The 26,324-nt window shown below is 36.1% G+C and overlaps 1 protein-coding gene across 1 annotated transcript; it reads left to right on the forward strand.

The window, feature by feature from the left end:
* Positions 1-402: 402 nt before the first annotated feature.
* On the forward strand, positions 403-24,334 carry LOC131800420 (peptide transporter family 1-like). Its single transcript, XM_059129866.1, has 7 exons — positions 403-679; positions 17,660-17,844; positions 18,306-18,384; positions 18,454-18,957; positions 19,407-19,489; positions 19,555-19,971; positions 23,214-24,334. Exons 1-7 carry the CDS (start codon positions 664-666, stop codon positions 24,198-24,200), a joined length of 2,271 nt encoding a protein of 756 aa, XP_058985849.1. The 5' UTR covers positions 403-663; the 3' UTR covers positions 24,201-24,334.
* Positions 24,335-26,324: the final 1,990 nt, after the last annotated feature.

The following is a 26,324-nucleotide window of genomic DNA, read 5'->3' on the forward strand; positions in this document are numbered from 1 at the left end:
TTATGTTATCACATCTTAGCTGTGTACTTATTCGAAATCTATCTGATAGAAAGCAGTGTGCGGAGGTAAGGTTTTACCCAACCAGTTACCGGTATGCTTCTATTTCGTTTTTGGTTTTGTTCGGCTTTAAAGCGGAGGTAGTAAAAGTGTTGCGAACTGCCAGCCCGTCCGCCAGCCTGTTGGTAAATGTACTTGTATTGCTCTTGATTTCGAGTTCGATGTTTTATGGCAATACATTGATGATAACAAAAAAAAAGTGAAGATTGCAGTTGTCGTACCTCCATATACTATATTTAAAACAACAACAACATGATACAATATCACCACTAATCGCGTTTAACTTACTCCAAGTGTCAGAGTGTGAGTGAGGCTTTGTTCTCTCTTAACTGAAATTGTAATTGAAGTTCAGTTAGTCTGCTAATTGCCGTTAACAGACGAGGACGCGTTTAACTGGAACGTAACCCTGTTCTAACGGCTACACAAAAAAAAAAGAAAAACACATCCTCAAAGTTCTGTTCGAAGACTTCAACATAATTTCTTGTTGTTGTTGTTGGTAATCGTTAATAAATTTATACGCGAATGTGGATAACAAGCGCGCAAGGATAATAGACAAAAGTTCCAAAAAAAAAAAACTTTGTTCTACCCTGAAAGGCTGATTACAAGATGACGGATGAAAACGGTATTGAATTCATTCCAATTTGTTTATATATTTATTTAGTGAAAGAAAACTTTTTTTTCATTTTTGAAATGAATGAAAACAAATGACAAACATTTTTATTAATTAAAATAGAAAAACTGATATCTCCTGTTAGAGAGACAAACAAAAATAAAAACACTCTGAGGAGTCATTAAACTCTATCATCTGCGAACGATCACTTTGTATTTGGCGAACGAATTGTGAGAAAAAAATGTGATACGAGAACTGTGAGATTTATTTCTGATAAATTTTATTGTCTGTGAAAATTCTGTCTATCTTAAAAGTTAAAAAACAAAACAACAACATGGAGAAATAAACTAAAAAAAAAAAAAAAAAAAAAAAATTATGCAATATTTGCTGTGAACTTTCGTAAAAGCGGCAAATTATTTGTGAGGGAATTCTTATTTTTCCTTTTTTTAAAAACAGTGAGTTTTTAACTGAAATTGAAACTAAGGTTATAGTATGCCCAGTAAAAATTATTAATACAAATGCGGTTACAAACATATTATTTCAACAAAGAAATGTCACACAAAATAAATGGTTATTTTCTGACAACGAAATTCGATGAATAAGTATTTATTTAATCAACTTTGACTCTTCAGAGAAAAAACTACTTATTTCGTGTGCCATTCCTTTGCTAAAATAATGGGTTGGTAACGGAATTTGTAATGAGTATTATTGCTGGAATAGCTATAGTTTCGATTCCATACAAAATTTAGTATTATTACCAGTGTGCATAAATAAATCAAAAAACCAGTAAAGAAAGTCTTAAAGTCGGGCGAGGCCGACTTGATGATACCCTACACCACTTTGCTAATTTAGTAGAGCTCCACATAACAATTAAAAGTTTTTATGGGAGAATTCAATTATATACGCTATGGTTATAATTATAATTTAAAGTTCAAAAGACTAAATATGTCGAAGCATTTGCATCTTTTTTTAATTCGGACTTGTATTGCCCATTTGATATATATGGGAGCTATATCCAAAAATGAACCGATCTCGATAAAATTTGGCAAATATATTTCTGAGCTATATTTGGTATATTTCCCTGAATATCGTTGTTACGGAGTGCATATTACGGCTGTGGGTAAAGAATACAACAAATCGGAAGAACAATATATATGGGAGCTATAGCTATATCTGAACCGATCTTCACCAAATTTGGCATACTAGCTTCTAGACTAAATTCGGTCGTATGTGCCAAATTCCATCCCATTTTGGACAAATATTAGACGTTTGGTGCACAATAAATGGTAAATCGGACGAAGTTATATATGGGAGCTATATCCAAATCCGAACCGATCTCGATAAAAGTTAGCAAATTTATTTCTGAGCTGTATTTTATATAATTCCCCAAATATTGTTGTTACAGAGTGCATATTACGGCTGCGGAGGACAAATATAACAAATCGAATGAACAATATATATGGGAGCTATACTTATATCTGAACCGATTTCGATCAAACTTGGCATACTTATTTTCAGGCCTAATTTGGTTGTATGTGCAAATTTTCCATAATATTCGGGCTGATATTACACGTTTGGTGCACAATAAAAGGCAAATCGGACGAAGATATATATGGGAGCTATATATAAATTTTTACCGATTATCTCCAATTTTAATAGGGTTCGTCCTTGGGCCAAACAAATGTTGTTTGGAAAATATCATCGCAATCGAATAATAAATGCGACCAGCATTTTGTTCACAAGAATACATGGGCAGACGGTCGGACGGATGGACATACGGACTGACATGCATAAATCAACTCAGAATGTGATTCTATGGAGATCCTCAAAAGTAACTATGGGTCTATCTCGCTTGCTTCTCCATGTTACAAACAAATGCACAAAGACATAATACCCTTACCACTATGTGGTGTAGGGTATAAAAAAATCCGGTGAATGATATAGCTAAAATCATCAAAATGCCGAATATAGGGAGGAACTGTTATATTGGGGCTATATGATGACCTGGACTACATAGAAAATTATTCTGTGACAGGCAGTAGTACTTATTAAGATCTTCAACTTCACAGACTATAGTTCCCATTATGACTCTAAATACGAAATTTTAAACAACTCCGATCAATCATGTAGCAAAAATCATCAAAATACCAAATATCGGGAGGTACCGTTGTATGTAAGCTATATGATATCGTGGACCTATATAGACATTTTTCTTCCGGGGGGTAAAGTGCTTAGAAAGAACTTCTAGTATGGATATTTAGACAATTCCATTGAAAAATGTAGTTAAAATCATTAAAATACCGAATATAGGGAGGTACCGCTATAGTGTAAAGTACTTCCAGAGGTAAATTACTCATGAGTAACTCCTTTTGTGAATTTTCAGATAATTGTATTTAAATATTTGGCCAAAATCGTCAAAATACTGAATAACGGGGGGTACCGTTGTATGGGGGCTATACGATACGGTGGACCGATATAGCCCATTTTCGAACCTGCCTGCAGACAAAAGATTGATTTGTGCAAAATTTTAGCTTCCTAGCTTAATCGTCTTAGAATTTTACGCTAATCAAGAATATATACACTTTTTTAGGTCTAAAATAACTATTTCGTGACCAACGGAATAACGAACATAATATATCCTCCATACTATTTATGGTGGAGGGTATAACTACAACGGAAAAAAGTGTAGATCCTAATTTGTGTTATACCCTCTACCATAGAAAGAGGGTCCATTTAATTGTTCTTTCCATTGTAACACCTCCAAATATTCAACGGATTAAATCAATGAACATATATGTATTCATGATCAGCATAAAATTCTAAGCCGACATAATGATGTCCGTCACTCGGTCTGTCTGTCTGACTTAGTGCTTTGAAATTTTATTATAATAGTTAGCATTGTGTCTACGATAATTTATATTGAAAATGAGCTAAGTGGGTCATATCAATTTCCTCTTTTTCGACTGTAATTTAATATTTCGGCTTTTCAAGGGAAATGTCAACTTCTCAAAAAAAAAAAAAATGTGGTCCAAAATTTGATGGAGCCTTCATATACATTTTTAACGAATTTGAATTTTAGAGTTTCTAGTTGGTTCTACCTTATGTGAAAATGACGTTACCTCAGTATACTCGGTATTTTGACGATTTCAACTACATTTTCTAACAGATTTTTTTTTTCTAAATTTGCTATATATTCGTGAAGGGTTATATCTTGAGCGGCTGAACAATTTTTATATAGGCCCACTTTTTCCTATAACTCCCAGTTGATATACCCCAAGGTATTAAGCATTTTCATGATTTTTTCAATGGATACCCTTAATATTTGATAAATTGCAATATATACCAACCACTGTATCAGACGATTGTCTACTTAGCCTCAAGTTTTGATATATCTCTATTGAAAACCATATTTAAAGACGAAGATTTCTGTACAAATTTTGCTATATCTCCTATATAAAACTATACAGGGTGAGATAAAAAAAACTACAAGAAAGTCAAACGCCATAATTTTTACATTTTTTTTTAAATTTTATTGAATGAAAGCAAAAAATGTCGGAAATAGCATTAAATTTTAGAATAAGTTTAGATTTCTTCAAATTGGTCACCTTTGGCACGAATTATGGCCTTCAAATGTTAGTGCTGAGTCCTGTAGGAATGTCCAAGGTCTGCGGCCAAATGTTTGCGTTTCCAAGGCTTTACTACACCCTCCAAAATATTTTCGCTATAATATTCGGCATTTATTCTGATGCCACGGTCGATTAATACGAGCAGAGACACCATCACCATGGCCGGCACTTGAGTTCTGGTGGCCAACCGAAGGTGCACATTTTCAGCTGACCTCTTTGGCAAGTAAACACGATAATTTTGTTTATTTACAAACTGCTGGACATCGAATGTTTTCTCATCGGAGAAAACCAAATTCGGCAGTTCACCACTTTCGGCGAAGCAACTCTATAGCTCTTTTGTTCTGTTGCGGTGTAAGTTCTTGCACTTTTTGAAATTTCAATGGCTTTGACCCGAGTTCATTTTTCAATATTCGCCAAATGGAATATTGCGATATGTTAAGTGGCTTTTCGGCAACTGCGGACGCGGGTTTCGATCAAGTCGCTTCTTTACTTTTCGAACCATTTCTGCTGACGGTGTTGTTTTTTCCGTCCACTTCCTTGACGTCGGGCTACGCTGCTACCAATATCACGGTAACGAGCGATGGTACGAGACACAAAAGATTTATTCAAATTTAAATGCTGGAGTGCTCCAACGATAACCACTTGTGGTTTTCCAGTCAAATACAAAGAAATCACACCATCACGCTTAAATTCCATCACGAATAACTTTTTTCTGGAAAATTCTCACCAAAATGCTTTTGTACGCTTGTAAACAATATAATGCTGTTTAATAGCTGTCGGACGAGTGGCTTAGAAATGACAGCAGTCTGAAGTTGGTGGCAGTTTTTCATCTCACCCTGAATATACAATGTTTAAATTTTTCCCAAGGGATAGGTTATTTCCTCCCAAAAAAATATTCGGTAGTGGTCCACAATTTGATGGAGTCTCCATTTAAGATCTCAATGTATTAATGTAATGTGATTATTGTAGCCTCATTTTTCAACAGATTTGCTTTTTATTTGGTATTTAGAGTTTTTAGTGGGTTCGTAAGCATTTTCTTGTTTTCCATATTTTTCAATGGATACGTCTGTAAATATTTTACGATCACTACCAAAAAATAGAGACTTCATTTTTGGACCACAGCCCAGATTGCCTCGAAAAACTCGCTCGAATTTGCTACTGGAGCTGAAAAATTAAGCAAATTCAATTTGTCGATGTTCCTCGAATTTGATAGAGCATATTTTTCTCGTTATACACAAACGTAAACAGAAAACACTCTTTTACACACATAGGGCAAACTCTTTCTCTCTTTTGAGCAGTTCTGCTCACACTCTAATTTTTCAGGTGGAAGTGACTCGGAAGTGCTCCCACATAAATCAAAAGAGTAAAGAGGGGACTCCGTAAAAAGCTTCTACTCTTCTCGAGTGGACTCCCACTCTTTGTGCAAGCCTGCTCGCGTGTAAGTTTCGCTCCCGAGTGAAAATGATCAAATCTGTGCTCTGCGGCAGAGTGATTTCTTAACATAAACATACGGTCACAAATAGCTAGCACCCTGAGATATGATGATCGGAGTATAGGAACAATATTTTGAGGGTTTACAAACTGTTTAGCCCAATTAAACTAATGATATCCCAAATCCATAGTACAAAAAACCAATTTAAAAAGCAAAAATTGAAAAGCTAGTACAGCCTTGCAGGCTCTGAAACATAGCAAGTGTTGTAATGGTTTGTATCAGACTAACTTCGGATTTGAACATTTACAATATCAGTTATCATCAGATTTACAAAAAATTAGTACCATCATAAAATTAGTGGAGATTTGCATATTTCTTCAACATTTCTTTCCTTAACATCCATAAATTCTATTCCAATGTCGCTCAGGAGATCATCATGACCTCATAAATTCTAATATAAATAATATTGACAGACTTAGAGGATTTACCTAAATACAAACATTACAAGAATAAAGAATTCTTCCCTTATCGAAAATAGTCCTTTAAAGCAGTTGTGTCTTTTAAAATTTAACAAACCTTACAATTTTCCATCACCAGTAATTTTGAAACTTCATTCTAATCTCATTACCATATCCTGCTGCTATTCAAAATCTAAACTAATATATATTTTCGCGATCTCCTTCCTTGCAAAATATTTACGATCGAAAAACGAATGATATTTATAATCCAACCAATATTGTTGGCATCTTTCGTGGCCCCATTTTATTGTTCGATTTATTACATGAGGGTAATAAATTTGAAACATGAATTCCAACAACGCATATCAGATTATTGTGAACAAGTACAACTTTATCACCGTTGATAGCGGGAAAAACGGCTGCCACGGCGACGATAAGCGCGCCAGTGCCATGCCCTCCCCCACCCTCGACATAGTTAGTTTATGACACTCGAAGAGATAAATATCCGCGTCGTTTGCTAATCGCCGCGACTAAAGTACTGCAATTCTCAAAAAAAGCAGGGAATTATCGCGGCGCTGATATTCATCAATGGAAACGTAATTCCGACACAATAAATTTCGTCCGCCCGAGACAATAACAACAAAATGACAATGACTAAAACCAAAAAAAAAAAAACTTATCGCAATTGGATTTCGTTGGAGTGGTGTTAGTCTGATCCATTGTTGTTGCTGTTGTTAATAATCCATGATATCTGATCCAAATATATATAAGTGTGCTTGTGTTAGAAATTTGCAAACAACGCATTTTGCAAAAATTAATAACGCCATCATGTGAGAAATCTATCATATTCGGATATGGAGAATTCATGGGCAGTTCAGCGACAGAAAGGAAAACTATTTCCGAGAACTTTATCTATAAGAGACTTTCATTTCCAGACACACTCCTATAAATCAAATTTGTCCCTGGAAAGAAATTGCTTTTCGATTGTTGTTCTAATTAACAATGTGTCAGTTTTTACTTATCATCTCTTTCTTATCTCGAATATATATTGCCTATATCAGTAATTTATTTACAAATCAATTTCTTTTTCAAATAGTTTGATGCAGTCAATACGGGAAAAGTAGAAGACAAACTATTGTTTAAAGGAATAAATTGATTTTATCCTATCTTATCCATTTCTAGTCCCTTTAAATATGGTACGCTGAAAATTGATCTATTCATAGCTAAATTTTGCAAATTTTTTAAAAGCTTTGCGATCCTTCTAAATTTTGATCTTTTGTGGGGGAGTTACCAGAAGTAGTGGTCAGATCAATCCCATCTTCATATCGGACCTAGGTTTGTTAGAAATATTAGGAATCGTGAAAGTGGAAGACAATCGGTTACTTCCTTCACATATAACAGGGTAAGATAAAAAGAACTGCAACAAAGTCAAACATTTTTTTACATTTTTTTAGTTTTTAAATTTTATTGTATAAAAGCAAAAAATGTCGGAAGTAGCATCAAATTTTAGAATAAGTTTAGATTTGTTCGAATTGGTCACCTTTGGCATGAATTATGGCCTTCAAACGGCCAATGAAACCGTCACACGCTGCCCGAATGTTGCTCTGCGGTATTTTGACCCATTCCTGGCGAAGCGCTTGCTTGAGGTGATCAACAATTTGGTATTTTTTATGCCAACCTTGATTTCCGAAATACTCCAGACACAATAGTCCAACGGATTGGTATCCGGAGATTTTGGTGGCCAGTGCGCTGGAAATGAAGCGAGGAACCTCATTTTGTAACAATTTTTGGGTGGCGCGTGCTGAGTGCGATGGTGTTGAGTCCTGTTGGAATGTCCAAGGTCTGCGGCAGAAATGTTTACGTGCCCAAGGCTTTAATACACCCTCCAGAAATGAAGCGAGGAACCTCATTTTGTAACCATTCTTGGGGGCGCGTGCTGAGTGCGATGGTGCTGAGTCCTGTTGGAATGTCCAAGGTCTGCGGCCAAAATATTGGCATGTCCAAGGCTTTAATACACCCTCCAGGATATTTTCGCGATAATATTCAGCTTTTAATCTAACGCCACGGTCAATTAATACGAGCGGAGAACGACCATCGGCTGTTAGGGCGGCCTACACCATCACCATGGCCGGCGCTTAATTTCTGGTGGCCATCCGAAGGTGCAAATTTTCAGCTAACCTCTTTGGCAAGTAAACACGATCATTTTGTTTGTTTTCAAACTGCTGGACCACGAATGTTTTCTCATCGGAGAAAACCAAATTCGGCAGTTCACCACTTTCGGTCAAACGAAGCAACTCGTTAGCTCTTTTGAGTCTATTTTCATTCAGTTGCAGTGTAAGTTCTTTCACTTTTTAGAATTTTAATGGCTTTACCCCAAGCTCATATTTGCCGAATGGAATTTTGCCATACGTTCAGCTCACGAGCCATTTTCCGGCCACGGCGACGCGTGTTTCGATCAAGTCGCTTCTTAACTTTTCGAACAATTTTTGCTGATGTTGCTGTTTTCTTCCGTCCACTTCCTTGACGTCGGGCTACGCTACCAGTATCTCGGTAACGAGCGATGGTACGAGACACATAAGATTTATTCACATTTTAATGCTGGAGTGCTCTAACGATTGCCACTTGTGGTTTTCCATCCAAACATAGAGAAATCACACTATCACGCTTGAATTCCATCACGAATAACGAATAACCGTACCAAAATGCTTTTGTACGCTTGTAATACGCTTGAGCTGTCACTGGAATAATTTTAACAACTATCGAGTTCGACGAGTGGCTTAGAAATGACAACAGTCACCCTGTATAAACGTTTCCTTCATTTAAAATGTTGACCCTTTGGTCCAGAAGAAGAATAGGTCTATTGGGATATGCGAAATTTGAAGATAAACTTCTTTCACATTATATAAACGTTGTGAATATTCGCAATGTTGATCCTTTTGTGGGGGGTGGTACCGGATGAAGTGGTCCGTTCTATCCTATCTTCATGTCATACCTAGGGTTGTCAGAAAAATTGAGATAAACGAATTTTTAAGGAAATCGGACTCTCTTTTCTCATTTTTAATAAACCTAGCGATCATTAAAAATTTTGAAAATTTTGGTACTGGAAGGAGTAAACCGATATAGCCCATTTTAGCACCTTATTTAGATTTGCAATGTTGTATGAAGTCGAATGACTCTTTCTTTTCTATGAATTTTTTTTTTCTTTTTTTTTTTTTTTTTGAGAATTTTGACATTTTGTGGAGATTATACCAGAAGGAGTGATCCAGTTTTGCCCATCACCGGAATAGATCTAAGTTTGACAATAATACTACGATGTAGCAAGTTTGGTCCAAATTGGATACTCCCTTCGAGAGCTATCGTACACACTAGCCAGACCGGCAGACATACGGACGGAGGGACACCCCTAGATTGACTCCAACTGTTTTGCGCACCAGCCACACAGACGGACGGATGGACACCCTAGATCGAGACCTAGGGTCTAAAACCATTATTTCAATGAGACACATTTTGTCGTTATAGAATTCCAAAATATTCGCAGCTGTATAGAGCATAATATTGTCGGCCTCGCTCGACCTTTGTCACTGCCTAACTCCTTTTAATGATGTTCTATATCCAGCAAATGTCTATCACACCTGTTAAACAAAACACCACATCATTCCGATTTTGAGTGGTTGTTTACGAAAATAGTTGACATAATTATGTTTGCCCCGCTTGCCCCGCTTTGTTTATCATTGGCTTTAAGGGTAATGAAAGTGTGTAGTCATCATTGTTACTAAATTTATATTTAGTGACAAATAAGATTAAGATAATGAATTATACGTCATTATACGTTTCTGGCACGAACTAGATTTGGTTTTTATCTCCGAAAATGTAAAAGGGCTAAGAATAACCCAGCAAAATAACTTACTACAACTATGCTATTATTTCAACAAAATAAGTAGCTATTTCTAGATCAGAAATGAAACGAAAAATATTTTATTTTTTTAGAATCCAAAGATTACTATTTTATCGATCGACAGTTCTTGCTAAAGAAATGTAAAAGCAACCTGATTTGTAATGAATATTTTTACTGGGATGAAAAAACCTGCAACCAACTTCAGACTGCTGCCATTTCTAAGCCACTCGTCCGACAGCTGTTAAACAGCACTATATTGTTTAAAAGTGTATAAAAGCATTTTGGTGAGAATTTTTCAGACAAAAAAATGATTCGTGATGGAATTCAAGCGAGATAATGCGATTTCTTTATATTTGGTTGGAAAACCACAAGTGCCTATCGTTAGAGCACTCCAGCATTTAAATGTGAATAAATCTTTTGTGTCTCATACCATCGCTCGTTACCGAGATACTGGTAGCGTAGCCCAAGGTCAAGAAATTGGACGGAAGAAAACAGCAACATCAGTAGAAATGGTTCGCAAAGTAAAGAAGCGACTTGATCGAAGCCAGCGTCATAGTGGCCGAAAAATGGCTCGTAAGCTGAACGTATGGCAATATTCCATTTGGCAAATATTGAAAAATGAGCTCGAGGTAAAGCCATTGAAATTCCAAAAAGTGCAAGAACTTACGCCGCAGAAGAAAGACAATTGACTCAAAAGACCTACGAAGTTTAGCTTCGCTTGGCCGAAAGTGGTGAACTGCTGAATTTTGGTTTCTCCGATGAGAAAACATTCGTTGTCCAGCAGATTGTAAACAAACAAAATGATCGTGTTTTTGCTTGCCAAAGAGTTCAGCTGAAAATGTGCACCTTCGGTTGGCCACCAGAACTCAAGCGCCGGCCATGATGATGGTGTGGGCCGCTATAACAGCCATAAGTCGTTCTCCGCTCGTATTAATTATTCTGGCATCAGAATAAATGCCGAATATTATCGCGAAAATATTCTGGAGGGTGTATTAAAGCCTTGGGCACGCATTGTCACATTTTGGCCGCAGACCTTCGAAATTCCAACAGGACTCAGTACCATCGCACTCAGCACACGCCAAATAAGAATAGTTACAAAATGAGGTTCCTCGCTTCATTTCCAGAGCAGAATGGCCACCAAAATCTCCGGATACAAATCCGTTGGACTATTGTGTCTGGAGTATTTTGGAAAGCAAGGTTGGCACTAAAAAATACCAAAGTGTCGATTGCCTCAAGCAAGCGCTTCGCCTGGAATGGACCAAAATAACGCAGAGCAACATTCGGGCAGCGTGTGACGGTTTCTTTGTCCGTTTGAAGGCCTTAATTCGTGCCAAAGGTGACCAATTCGAACAAATCTAAATTTATTCTAAAATTTGATGCTACTTCCGACATTTTTTGCTTTCATTTAATAAAATTAAAAAAAAATGTAAAAATTATGGCGTTTGACCTTGTTGCAGTTTTTATACCCTACACCAGTTGTCAGGGTATTATGTCTTTGTGCATGTGTTTGTAACAGGCAAAAGGAAACGAGATAGACCCATAGTTCCTTTTGATGATCTGCATAGAATCACTTTCTGAGTTAATTTATGCATGTCAGTCCGTCTGTCCGTCCGTCTGTCCATGTATTCTTGTGAACAAAATGCAGGTCGCATTTATTATCCGATTGAGATGAAATTTTTACAAACAACATTTGTTTGGCCCAAGGACGAACCCTATTGAAATTGGAGATAATCGGTAAAAATTTAGATATAGCTCCCATATATATCTTCGTCCGATTTGCCTTTTATTGTGCACCAAACGTGTAATATGGAATTTTGCACACACAACCAAATTAGGCCTGAAAATAAGTATGCCAAATTTTATCGAAATCGGTTCAGATATAGCTATAGCTCCCATATATATTGTTCATCCGATTTGTTATTTTTGTCCTCCGCAGCCGTAATATGCACTCTGTAACAACAATATTTGGGGAAATATATCAAATGCAGCTCAGAAATACCTTTACTAAATTTTATCGAGATCGGTTCAGATTTGGATATAGCTCCCATCTATAACTTCGTCCGATTTACCTTTGATTGTGCACCAAACGTCTAATATTTTTCCAAATGGGATGGAATTTGGCACTTACGACCGAATTGAGTCTAGAAGCTAGTATGTCAAATTTGGTGAAGATCGGTTCAGATATAGCTATAGCTTCCATAAATATTATTCATCCGATTTGTTATATTTGTTGCCCACAACCGAAATTTGCACTCCGTAACAACGATATTCAGGGAAATATATCAAATACAGCTCAGTAATATCTTTGCCAAATTTTATCGAGATCGGTTCAGATTTGGATATAGCTCCCATATATATCTTCATCCGATTTCAAATTAATTGTGCACCAAATGGGCAATAGAATTCCGAATTTTAAAGATACAAATGCTTCGGCATATTTAGTCCTTTGAATTTTAAATTATAATTATAATCATAGCGTGTATGATTGAATTCTCCCATAAAAACTTTTAATTATTAAGTGGAGCTCAACTAAATTAGCAAAGTGGTGTAGGGTATCATAAAATCGGCCCCGCCCGACTTTAGGACTTTCTTTACTGGTTTTATCTCACCCTTTATATTGGGAGATATGCACAAATTTAGTTCATAACAGAAATTATGACTTATAATATTATCTTAATCTTCTTTGTCATTGAGTATAACTTTAGTAACAAGATTCTATGGGCCAAGCATACCATTGACATGCTTTGAACTTAAAATCTTTAGCTTTGACGTTAAGAGAAATATCCAGCCACTTGGTTACATTTTATAAGTATTAAGTACATTAGCTCGAATTTCTACCAACTAAGAGAGCGTATACAAAGTTAGAACCTGTTCCATTAGAAAATATGGTAAGGAAACCGAATAACAGTAACCATGTAAACATGTCGCTGATTTACTTAACGATTGGCAAAACTCAAAAAATGTAGAGTTCGGCAAACGTTTTTAATTCGAGAAATCCAAATGCAATCGATAAATCGTTTTCCTCGAAACTTGGCTTTTTGAGGTCTGACACTCTTTGAGTAAATGGCCAATATGTATAACAGAGGGCTGCAATGAGTATGATTGAGTAGGCTTGATCACACACAGTGGAAATACAATCAAACTCAATCAGTCGGTCATATGCAACATGTTCATTCGAGTTACTCAAGCCAAACGAAAAAGTTGTGATCAAACATGTATTGATCGAAGTTTTGTGATCGCAATCAAACAGCTCACATGAGTTATTTGTTTACGAACTTATGTTGAATTGTTCAAAACGGGTCGATCATCTATGATGAGTCTGATCGGTTTTATTTATCCTAGTTAAGTGAGTGATTTGATTTGATTAAAACACAAATGTTCGAATCTGAGCGAAATCGTGATTGTAATTTTACTGAGGATTTCATAACTAAAAGATGTCCCCATTAAAGAAACTGGTACAAATTATATTTAATAAGCATACAATTTTTCATTTTATTTGGGTTTTTGGTATGCTAGACTTCAGTAACTTATTTGAAAAAAAAAAAAAAATAAATAAATTAAAAATGTTTAAATATTTTTTTTTATTTTACAATATTGGTCAAGATTTTTCACAAACTTCGACCTTTTCGTTTACCTATACCTGTGTAGTTTCTACTTGCAACAATTTCGGTCGCACTATCACAATATTCTTCCATTTCAAATATTTAAAAAGTCAAAATAAACTGTCCCAACTTGATTAAATGGTTGAATAAACAATGACGCTGAGCGAACTCGATTCATAGAAGACAATCACGGTTGTGATTGCTCATTTACATTCATGTGTTCGATCAACTCATGTTGCTGAACACATCAAACCGTCTCGAACGCTCATGTTTGATTGTGAGTGAAGTGATTCAAACTGAGCGTTCGATTCGTTCAGAAGCGAAAACGGTCATTTCATTCAGATCAAACTAAACGACTGCATCAACAAAAATCATGTAAGAAACCGAGTATGCTTGAATTTTTGCATACTCGTTGCAGCCCTCTGATGTATAATTGTTGAGATATATGTTTTGAATTCTCAAAATGAGCATTGTGAAGTATAATTAGTGGGTCAGTGTGCAATTTCTTGAAAAATATAAAAAAAATATCTGAAACACACACTCATTTCATATCTTATCGTATCGTACCAATAAAGATCATTTACTATGATTTTCGTAAAACAATTATTAAATATTGTATTGTCAATTTAATAATGCTTATACGTTGTGATTAATAATTTGTGTTTTTTCTTTCACATTATATATTTAATATTTAAATAGTTCAAAGTTCGTTTCTATATATTTTTAACAAGTGAAGGTCTATTGTAATAATTTTCACTTTTATTATCTGTTTGTGAGAAAATCGTATAAATGCACACAGTTATATTTGACCTTGAAATAAATGATTCCGTTGCGAATAATTTATTGCAATTCTGATTTTTTTTTTTCCAAAGAATTTGTACTATTTATGATGGGTCAATATCTTAACTGTAGATCGTGATCGTATATTACTCAAGTGTTTTCCGATTTAGAAATTCTTGATAAATGAAGTTATTGACTAATATATTGCGTACATAAATAAATGATTTGAGATTGGGAAATTATTTAAAAAACTAACTTCCATAAGGATTTCTAAGTTGTCGCTATTAAATATTTCACTATTGAGATATCCGACATTACTACTTTATTATAAGCTCAATATTTGGGATTTCCAATGTATTTAATAAAGGAGTAATATCGGATATTTTAATAGTGAAATAGTTAATAGCGACAACTTAGAAATTATGAACAGGAGCTACAGCCATTTACCATTATGTGATAAGTTTTACTGCTGGATAACCCATTCGCGTATATTATCTGTAGGAACTGACATCCAAATTTTGCAACATTTCTAGAACAGTGTTTGCTTGTTTGTTGGGGATACCATAGTATTTTGTTGTTGCAAAATGTTCAGGCTTAATCCCTTTATTGTTGTTTTTTTTTATAAAAATAACGTTTGTTTATTAGTGGAGAACGATGGTAATGTTTACCAGGGGGTAAGGCAGGGAATACCTAAGTTTTGGAAAGAGCCACCAGTCCTCATCAGTTCCCTTGTTTTTTTGTCTGGGATATTCTCCACAAAAAAACCTTTTTTACCCAAGTGACGAGATCGTAACCTCAATAGAAGAGGAACCAAAGAATTAAATAAAACTAAAATTATTTGGGAAAATCTTATAAATCTTACAACCGCACTTATAAACATTTACATCTTTCTCCACTTGTTATGCTTTCGTTCAACCTGAACGAAGTAGCATAACCATGTAAGTTGGTTTTGTCTGTTACAAAAAAAACCCCTTCATCCTTGTCTATTAATAGAAAAGCGTTGGCTTGTTTGTTTGGGATTCCATAGTATTTTGTTGTTGCAAAATGGTCAGGCTTAATCCCCTTTATTGTTGTTTTTATAAAAACAACGTTTGTTTATTAGTGGAGAACATTTCTACTATTTTTACCAGAAGGCGTTCATTTTTTATACACTCAGGCCTATGCCTAACAAGAGTATATTAAGTATATCATTCCGTTTGTTACTCCTCCAAATATCCATTTTAGACCTCACAAAGTTCTTATATTTTTGATCAGCCTAAAATTCTATGTTGATTTAGCCATGTCTGTCCGTCCGTCCGATGTCTTTTCGTCAGTGAAAATCCCTCCTGTTTCCGAATGAAATGAAGTAGGTTGATAAGATTTTACTCGGACGTATTTTAAGTCAAATTGTTGGTAATAAAATTGCATCATATAGATTAACATTTAGGTATAGCTCTCATAAAGCACAAAAAAGTATGAAAAATTCGCGAAATACTTATTTAGATTGATAGTGTGCCCCATATAAATTAATGTTAATGTGAAGATTATCTTATGCAAATGTTGACCACGACTGCACCTCAAATGACCTATCCGCTTAGCCTAATTTTGGCATACTTTTGCCAACATTCCGGCCGGTATCTCACGAATAAATGATTCAATATTGTCTTCCAATTAAAGCTGGATATGAGTTTTAACATAACCCCACAAAAATAGCCCTAAGGCGTTAAAGCGCACGATCTAGTAGGCTGTATGTGTTCCAAGAATGCAGGAAACATTCTTGCAAAGAACTGTCTATATAGGTCTAAGTTTTGGACTAGGCTCCATATAACCGTAACTTCCGATATTCGCTACTTCAATGGTAATGAGCAAATTTTTCTTCGAAATTATTTAAAATTTTGTATTTGAGGTTTGTCATGGGTACGCCCTTCTGTGACACAAAAATACAGATCCCCGTCTTCCTGTAGCCCCCATATAACATGTCATCCCTATATTCGGTATTTACATGACTATAGGCACATTATTCATATTTTTGAAATACAATTACACTGTTGGGCAAAATTTAAAATTTTCAAAAATTACTTGAAAAATATAGTAGATCAAAAAAGTAGAGCAAAAATAGAAGACAAGTGTATCAGCATCTTGAAAGTTAGCTTCGGAAAGGTACCTAAATAGGGGGCAAGATATCCCCACTCTTTGAAATTTTAAAATTTTCGTCGTTGGCAATATTACTGATCGAAAATTTCAACCCTCGAGTGAATCACCAAAAAATATTTTTGGTTCGTTTTTTTTTTTTTTAATATGGGTTAAAACTCCATTCGAACGGGATCCGTTCGGAGGATACATCACATACCTTAAACTTTCCTAAACGCTAGATTTCAAAATTATTAAAAATATATCTTAGGGTTAAAACCGTACTTCATAGAGGTTTATGAAAGTTTCTCGTACAAAGCATCATTTTAAAAGGATATGACGTCATCAAATTGTACTATAAGTACCCAAAGAAAAGAAATTCCTATATCTATCGTTAATGGAGAAAATATTTGCATCAATATTGCAAAAATTGTTAAAACATTTCCTAATGCATAATTAATTGTTTGCCATAGGCTGTAGTACCCATTAACATTTTTAAATACGAAATCTCAAACAATTCCGGTAAATAGTGCCGCTAAAATCATCACAATACCAAATAAAGAGAGGTACCGTTATATGTGGGCTATACGAAATTTTTAAGCTTAGGATGCAGTCACTATTACAAACTTTGAATACGAAATTTTAAACAATTCGGGTGAATGATGTCGCGAAAATAATCAAAATATCGAATCCTCCCGTTGTATGGGGACTATAGGAAAAAGTGAACCGACATTTACGAACTTAACCTGCCTACTGGGAAAATACACGTGTGTGCAAAATTTTAGCCTTATATCTCAATTCGTCCGAAAGATGGCGGGATTACAACAGACAGACAGACGGTTAAACAGACAGTCGGACATCGCAAAATCGTCTTAGAATTTTACGCTAATCCAGAATATATGTACTTTTTAGGGTCTATCATGAATATTTCGAGGAGAATGACAAAGCTAATATACCCTCCATAGAGTGGTAGAGGATATAAAACCATATAATTAATAATTAGTGATCCACTTCAACCCATAAATAATTGTAGAATTTTGTTAAATATACAGCCGACAAAAATTCATATATTTCTTTTTAATGCTTTCAGGAACCAAGCCTGAAAATGGCAATGTTCCGGAGAGTACTACAAGCGAAACTCCAGTAGAACCTGCAAAAACCGATGCCATCGAACTGACTCCCGCATCATTGGTGGAACCTAAAAAGGTTGAGGAACCCGAAAACAATGGCGCAATCGAAGCTACAAATGTTGCCGAAGCTGAAGGCCAGGTCAAGGTAAGTTATTCAGAACTGTGGAAAATACGATCATAAGTACTCCTGTGGTACTCGAATAAGGGTGAGTGGACTTTCCTAGTTTTCGAGAGAGAGTAGAGTGTAGTTTTATATAAAAATCCACCGGTACCTTGCAATACATTCTACTATTTTTTCTTCTTCTTGGCTTTTGTACACGATCTCCCCCAGTTTACTCAATTTCACTCTTAAAGTAAACTCTTAACCTCTTTCGAACATTTTGACTCCTACTTTTATTTTTCAAAAAGGAATATATCGTGAGTGCTCCCAAAGGAATGAAGCGTAAACTTCATGTAAAAACTCTTACTCCCACTCGCGAGCATGATTTGTTTGAAGCTGAGATTTGCTCTCTTACACTCGCGAGTAAAACTCAGCAAATCTGAGTTCTTAATTTATTAGAACAATACATATTTACAAAATACCTCTCACTAAATCCTCTTTTACAGAAATTGCCCTATCCCAAATCGGTATTCTTCATTATCAGTAACGAATTCTGTGAACGTTTCAACTACTATGGCATGAGAAGTAAGTACTTGTGATCCTTGTTATCTCTCAAACTAATTTTTAATAATTTCTATTTATTTCTAATTCCAGCAATTTTGGTTTTATATTTGAGTCGCCAGTTGAACTATAGCGATGACACGGCCACGGTTATTTTCCACATCTTCACCATGTTTGTCTATTTCTTGTGTATATTGGGCGCCATCATATCGGACAGTTGGTTGGGCAAATTCAAAACGATTCTATATCTCTCCTTGGTCTATGTATGCGGTTCTGTTTTGGTTACATTGGGCGCCATGCCACCATTGAATTTGCCGGCAACAACATTTACCATGATAGGTCTGGCATTGATAGCACTGGGTTCGGGTGGTATAAAACCGTGTGTCTCGGCGTTTGGTGGTGATCAATTTAAGATGCCCGAACAATTGAAACAGATGACCACATTCTTCTCGTTGTTCTATTTCTCAATCAATGCTGGTTCATTGATTTCGACAACGGTTACACCGATTTTGAGAGAAGATGTCCATTGTTTTGGTGAAAAGGAATGTTATTCGTTGGCCTTTGGTGTTCCAGCTGTTTTGATGGCAGTTTCGATTGGTAAGAAATGAGGGATTTTCTTTTGGGAAAAGGAGAAGACGGGAGAGAGGAGAGAATGACTGCATTGAGCAAAAGCCCTTTTGCGAGAACTGAGCAAACTTATCTTTGAACATAAAATCTCACGCAGTAAGATAAGTGTGAGAGCTAAAATGTGCTGTTGCTCTCTCTCTCTCTCTCTGTCCAATTCTCTTGCATTCGATATTAAAACATTTTCGATAGAAGTTAATTTAAATATATAAACTTAGTTAATTTAAATTTGTAAATGCTGATTTAATTGAAAATTTCGTTAGAAACGACTAAATATCGAATGTCTGAGATGGAACATTGGTTTTTCCAAAAAATAAATTTATTTTCAAATTTATTTCGAACCATTTTTTTTCCGAATCGAAAATAAGAATTTGTCCTCTGATTTAAGGATATAATTAAAAAATTCTTGTTTTTACTTCCAGTTATCTTCATCTTGGGTCGCCCCTTGTACAAGAGCAAACCCCCAGCAGGCAATATGGTTGTCTTGGTCAGCAAGACCATTGGTGTAAGTGTCCTAGAGGACAATACAGATATTTGAAAATAGAAAAATTATATAAATATCTCTTTCAGAATGCCATTTCCACCAAATGGAAGGAGAAGAAAACCAATCCCCGTGAACATTGGTTGGACTATGCCGACAAGAAATACGATCGCCAATTGATTGAAGATGTTAAGGTGTTGATGCGTGTCTTGGTTTTGTATTTGCCCCTGCCGATTTTCTGGGCCTTGTTCGATCAACAGGGATCCCGTTGGACATTCCAAGCCACGCGTATGGATGGTGATATGGGCTCATGGGACATTAAACCCGATCAATTGCAAGTGTTGAATCCTTTGTTGATTTTGGTATTTATCCCACTGTACGATGTTGCCTTCTATCCTGCCTTGAGCCTGATTGGCATTCGTCGTCCATTGCAAAAATTGACTTTGGGTGGTATTTTGGCTGGTGTTGCTTTCATCATTTCCGGTGTTGTTGAACTTAATTTGGAGGTAAGTTTTTGCAATGGAATATTTTTTCTATGGTGTTATGTTTTAAGGTGAAGGCAAACAATTTGCGTAATTCCCTAACTGGTTTAATGGGAATCATAAAAATAGTTCTCAATCGTCTTTGAGAAGTAACCATCCATCTAATATCATAAAATCATCGATCATAGCTCAAAATAAACGGCTGAAGTAAAAATTTTAAAAATTTAATCGAGAATCAGCGTTCATTCCTAGAGGTCTTATAAGGTCGTGACGTTGAATTTCTAAGAGCTATAGGAAATTTAAACAAAAAAATAAATAAATAAAATCGTACATACAATTTAGAAAAATGTATAAATGTGAAACTGTAAAAATCGTGCTCAAAATGGGTAGTGGAGACCTCAAACTAAAGGGATACGCAAATAAGTAGAAGATACCAAAAATTGTATCTCTAGTAGATGTTGGGAGATTTAAGCTAGATTATTTGGTACAAGTCGAGTGTACCCAGCGGACCAAATGTCGGACATCCAACACATCTACTCAAAGTCTGAAGTTTTGTCCGACTCGCCGGACCGACATGGGTTCGAGTTCTGAGCAATTTGACTTACGATTTTTTTTTTTTTTTTGGTTGTGGGGATTTTTCTCTTCTGCTTGTATGGTAATATTTGTTGTAAACAAGCTCCCTCTCCCTCCCCTCTTTCTCTCTCTTTGAGATTTTTTTGTGGTTGTAAAAAATGGGTTATTATTGTCGGTCATTCTGGGAAGCAATGCATTTGTCAATTAGTGTTCCAAAATTGTTAAAGGTTGACAGGGGCATTTTTTTTGTGAAGTGAGTGAATTTTTACCTTATACGGATGAGATAAAAAAAAACTGCAACAAAGCCAAACGCCATAATTTTTTTTTTAAATTTTATTGAATGAAAGCAAAAAATGTCGGAAATAGCATCAAATTTTAGAATAAATTTAGATTTGTTCGAATTGGTCACCTTTGGCACGAATTATGGCCTCCAAAGGCAAATATAACCGTCAAACGCTGCCCGAATGTTGCTGTGCGGTATTTTGGCCCATACCCGGCGAAGCGGTTGCTTGAGGTCATCAACACTTTGGTATTTTTTAGTGCCAACCTTGCTTTCCAAAATACTCCAGACTCAATAGTCCAACGGATTGGTATCCGGAGATTTTGGTAGCGAGGAAGCTCATTTTGTAACCATTCTTGGGTGGCGTGTGCGATTGTGCCAAGTCCTGTTGAATGTCCAAGGTCTTCGGCCAAAATGTTTGCGTGCCCAAGGCTTTAATACACCCCCCAGAATATTTTCGCGATAATATTCGGCATTTATTCTGATGCCACGGTCGATTAATAAGAGCGGAGAGCGACCATCGGCTGTTATGTCGGCCACACCATTACCATGGCCGGCGCTTGAGTTCTGGTGGTAAGCATACGCGATCATTTTGTTTGTTTACAAACTGACGGAGAAAACAAAATTCGGCAGTTCCCCACTTTCGACCAAGCGATGCAACTCTTTAGCTCTTTTGAGTCTACTTTCTTTCTGTTGCGGTGTAAGTTCGTCCAATTTATCGAATTTCAATGGCTTTACCCCGAGCACAATGGAATATGTCCGTCTGTCTGTCCGTCTGTCTGTTGTAATCACGCTATCTTTCGAACGAAGGCTAAATTTTACACACATGTTTATTTTTCCAGTAGGCAGGTTAACTTCGTAAATGGGCCATGTAGGTCCACGTTTTCATATAGCCCCCATATAACGGTACCTCCCGATATTCGGTATTTTAATGATTTTAGCGACATTATTCACCGGAATTGTTTCAAATTTGGTATTTGAAGTTCGAAATAGATACTACAGCCTAAGACGGAAAATGAGCCATGTAGGTCCACGTCTTCGTATAGCCCCCATGTAAAGGTTCCTCCCTATATTCTGTATTTTGATGATTTTGGCGACATTATTCACCGGAATTATTTCAAATTTGGCATTTGAAGTTCGAAATGGATACAAGAGCCTAAGGCAGAAAATTGTCTGTACAGGTCCACGTCTTCGTATAGCCTCTATATAACCGTATCTTCCTATATTCGGTATTTTGATGATTTATGCGACATTATTCACCGGAAAAGTTTCAAATTTGGTATTTGAAGTTCGTAATGGATACTACAGCCTAAGACAGAAAACTGTCTGTGCAGGTCCACGTCTTCGTATAGCCCTCCTATAACCGTTCCTTCCTATATTCGGCATTTTGATGATTTTAGCGTCATTATTCACCGGAATTGTTTCAAATTACGTGTTTAGAGTTCGTAATGGGAACTGCAGTCTGTGACAGAAAATTGTCTATGCAGGTCCAAGTCTTCGTCTAGGCCCCATATGCCAGTACCGACCTATATTTGGTATTTTGACGAGTTTTGGTATAATACCCCCCGAAATTGTTTGAGATGTCGTATTTGAAGTTCGCAATGGATGCTACAGCCTATGACAGAAAATTGTCTCTGCTGGCCCAGGTCTTCGCATAACGCCGTTATAACGGTACCTCCCTATATACGATATTTTGATGATTTTAGCTACATTATTCACCGTTTAATTCAAGTTTCGAATTTGAATTTGGTAATGAATTATGACAAACAATACCTATGTACGTTCACGTCGTATAGACACCAATTCTTAAAATTTTAACAGAATATTTAAAGAATTTTATTTCAAAACTCTTTCCAAATGGTGGAGGATATGCAAAGTTCGGCCGGGCCGAACTCACTTCTTTTTAATTTGTTAGGTGTGAACTTGCACAAGTTTTTAAGTGGCACGGTCATTTAAAATTACAAAACGCCAATATACGAGTCTACAATTTTTAGCTCTAGTTTTATAATCTGCCGGATTTTCCATGTAATTATTGAACAAAAAAATAAATGAATTTTGTCGCACAGTGTAATCTACGGAGTTTTTCCTGTAATTATTTTGTATTGTAGTATTCAAACGATGTTTTGATAATTTACTTGTACCAAATATTTATATACATTTTCTTCATATAGTATATTTAAACCTTCAAACCCCAACTCATCCACTTAATCTGTCCATCCACTACAGACATCCCCCAGTTTTATCTCATCCCAGCATTGATCATAACTTTTACGAAAAATCTCATTCATTACTCAAAGCCCATTTTATTTTTTTGAAAACCACATCCACTCTCCCCCAACTATTTCTTTAACCAAATCTTTTCTTCCTCTCTTCCCAAAACACTTTCTCTCTCTCTCTCTCTCTCTTTCTCTAGAAAACCTATCCCACCCTTCCCACCGATCACATATCCCAATTGCGTATATTTAATGGTGAAAATTGCGCATACACGATCAATACCAACATTCCCGGACATCCAACGATAAACATTGATCGCCATGGTTACTATGTCAACAAAGATGTACCAGTCTCGGGCAACTTTTTCGATCTGATGTATTCTTTCACAGCGGTTGAAGGTGACAACTGTTATGGCTTCGAAGCGGGTAGCTATAGACTGCCAGTGAAGGAAGCTCACACTCTATTCATGAATACGAAAAATACCAGCTACCCCCTAATTTGGTACGAGGACTATGTTAATAAACCATCGCGAGGCAGTCCATTGGGCAGAACACTGACCAATGTGGAAACGGGACGTAAAATTGAGTGGCGTAAAACCAAGAAGAATTCTCTGGAACACGAAGAACCAGCCTATTTAAATAATCTAACCGAATTCTCGGCGGGAGACTACAAAATCCTTGTCGATGGCGATGAGGTGTTGCAAACCACTTTGAATACAGGTGGTGTTTATACCGTACTGATTCATGAACTGGACAATGGTGGTTACTATGCCCAGGAGGTTGTCATTACCGACCCCAATTCCATGAGCATTCTATGGCTGATTCCACAATATGTGGTCATGACCCTGGGCGAAGTTATGTTCTCGGTAACGGGTTTGGAATTCTCCTACTCACAGGCTCCGGTGGCCATGAAATCTGTACTGCAAGCCTGTTGGCTTCTGACGGTGGCATTTGGCAATGTTGTGGTCGTCATTATTGCCGAACTGGCCCTCTTCGATTCTCAGGCCAGTGAGTTCTTCCTATTTGCCGGCCTTATGTTTGCCGATATGTTGCTGTTCATGTACATGGCCTATCGCTACAAACCCAATAATCCAAATGCCGTGGCGGAAACTGAACCCTTGACGGCAGGCGAAGAGAAATCCGCATTGCCATTGGAGGGTGCAGACAACAAAGCTTTCGAGAACTAAGAATGAAGAATGAGAGAGCACTACACCTAAGACACTCTTTTTTTAATGTTAAAAACAATTAGAATAAATTAATGCAATTTTTTGTACTCTTTAAAAAAATAAATAGAACAAAAATATTTATTTAGAAAAACAAATCCCAATTGCTCTGGGAGAGTTGTTGTTAAGATACATTTTGTGAAATTATTAAGTCCGTAAATTGGAATTGGCGATTTTTAGCATTAATAAGTTACAAGTAGAAAGCCCAGAGTTCATCTGGGTCGAGCGGTACCTCCCGATATTCGTTTAATAGTAATTTTAGCCACATTTTTGCGCGGAATTGTCTGAAAAATTGAATGGAGTTCAAGGAGTCGCTTCTGAGTATTTTATCGCCTAGAAGTGAATTGTCTATATAGGTCCACGATATCGTGTATCCCCCATATAACGGCAACTCCCAATATTTTGATAATTTCAGCCAAATTTTTCAATGAAATCGTCTTAAAATCGACAAAAGGAAGAGAATTTTCTATATAGATCCACGATAATATATATTTCCCTTTATAACGGTTCCTCCCGATATTTGGTATTTTGATGATCTTAGCCACATTTTTCAACAGCATTGTCTGAAAATCCATGCAAGGAGTTCCTTGTAAGTACTTTTATCTCTAGAAGAGAATTGTCTATATTGGTCCACTATATCGTATATCCCCCATATAACGGCACCTCCTAATATTCCGTACATTGATGATTTCAGCCAAATTTGTCAGTGGAAACGTCTTAAAATTCACAAAAGAAGTTTCTTTCAATTGCATTACCCCCTGGAAGAGAGATTATCGTGGACCTATAATATATATTTCCCTTTATGGCGGTTCCTGACGACATTCGGTATTTTGATGATTTTAGCCACATTTTTCAACGACATTGTCTGAAAATCCATACAAGGAGTTCCTTCTAAATACTTTTACCCCTAGAAGAGAATTGTCTATATAGATGCACTATATCGTATAGCCACCATATAAGAGTGCCCTGATATTCGGTATTTTGATGATTTCAGCCAAATTTTCAATGGAATTGTTTTAAAATCCACACAAGGAGTTCGTTTTGAGTGCTTTACCCCCTAGAAGCGAATTGTCTACATTGGTCTACGTTTTAGTATAGCGCCCATATAACGAAAACACCCAGATATTCGGTATTTTCATGATTTTTGCGACATTATTCAGCGGAATTGTTTCAAATTTCGTATAAAAAGTTCGGAACGGTTACTACAGCCTATGACAAGAATTATTTATGCATTTATGCATCTTATAAAATGTGATATTATCTTCAAATTGCATACATCACAAAATTTATTATTAACCCAAAGTCTGGTGTAAAGATGGAATATATCGGTCCACTTCTGGTACCTCCCCCACAAAAGGTCAACATTTTGAATCATCCATGAAGCTCATGAAACGCTTTCCATTCATTGGTACATCTCAATATTTCCATCAACACAAGATTTGTCATGAAGATGGTAGAGATCGGAACATTTCTTCTGGTACCTCCCCCCACAAAGGGTCAGAGTTTTGAATATCCAAAATGATTATAAAATCTGAAATAATCATTATCTTTAAATTTTACACATCTCAATATTTTTACAAACACAAGATCTGCTGTGAAGATGGAATATATTGGTCTACTCCGTTTGGGTCAACTTTTTGAATATACATGCTCTTAAAAAGCGAAATTAACATCCGATTCCATTAAGACTTTTTACAGGTTAATATTTCCATCAACACGAGATCTGTTATAAATAAGGTAGAGATCGTACCATTTCTTCTTGTATCTCCCCCACATAGGGTTCAAGATTTTGAAAATCAAAACGCTCGATGAAGGCGAAATAATTGGATGCCCTTCGAATTTCACACTTATGATGACACACATAATATATATGAGCGAACCCCTTCTGGTACCTCACCCTAATTTTCAATACTTTTATCTGTCACAACTTGTGAAACAAGTCAGCGATTCTTTACAACTTGCTATTTCTAAATATTTTTCTCATCCAGAAAGCTGGGATGATTATGGAATTTATGATTTCGCATAAAATTGGATACAGGGTGAGATAAAAAAAAAAAAACTGCAACAAAGTCAAACGCCATAAATTTT

The sequence above is a fragment of the Musca domestica genome, unplaced genomic scaffold, assembly GCF_030504385.1.
Source record: "Musca domestica strain aabys unplaced genomic scaffold, Musca_domestica.polishedcontigs.V.1.1 69, whole genome shotgun sequence".
In the NCBI taxonomy this organism is placed as follows: domain Eukaryota; kingdom Metazoa; phylum Arthropoda; class Insecta; order Diptera; family Muscidae; genus Musca; species Musca domestica.

Bases quoted from the DNA above. Each gene is read 5' to 3' on its own strand.
- LOC131800420 (XM_059129866.1), top strand. The intron at 17,845-18,305 runs GTAAGTTATTCA...CCTCTTTTACAG, and splicing joins AAGCTGAAGGCCAGGTCAAG to AAATTGCCCTATCCCAAATC. The intron at 18,385-18,453 runs GTAAGTACTTGT...TTCTAATTCCAG, and splicing joins CAACTACTATGGCATGAGAA to CAATTTTGGTTTTATATTTG.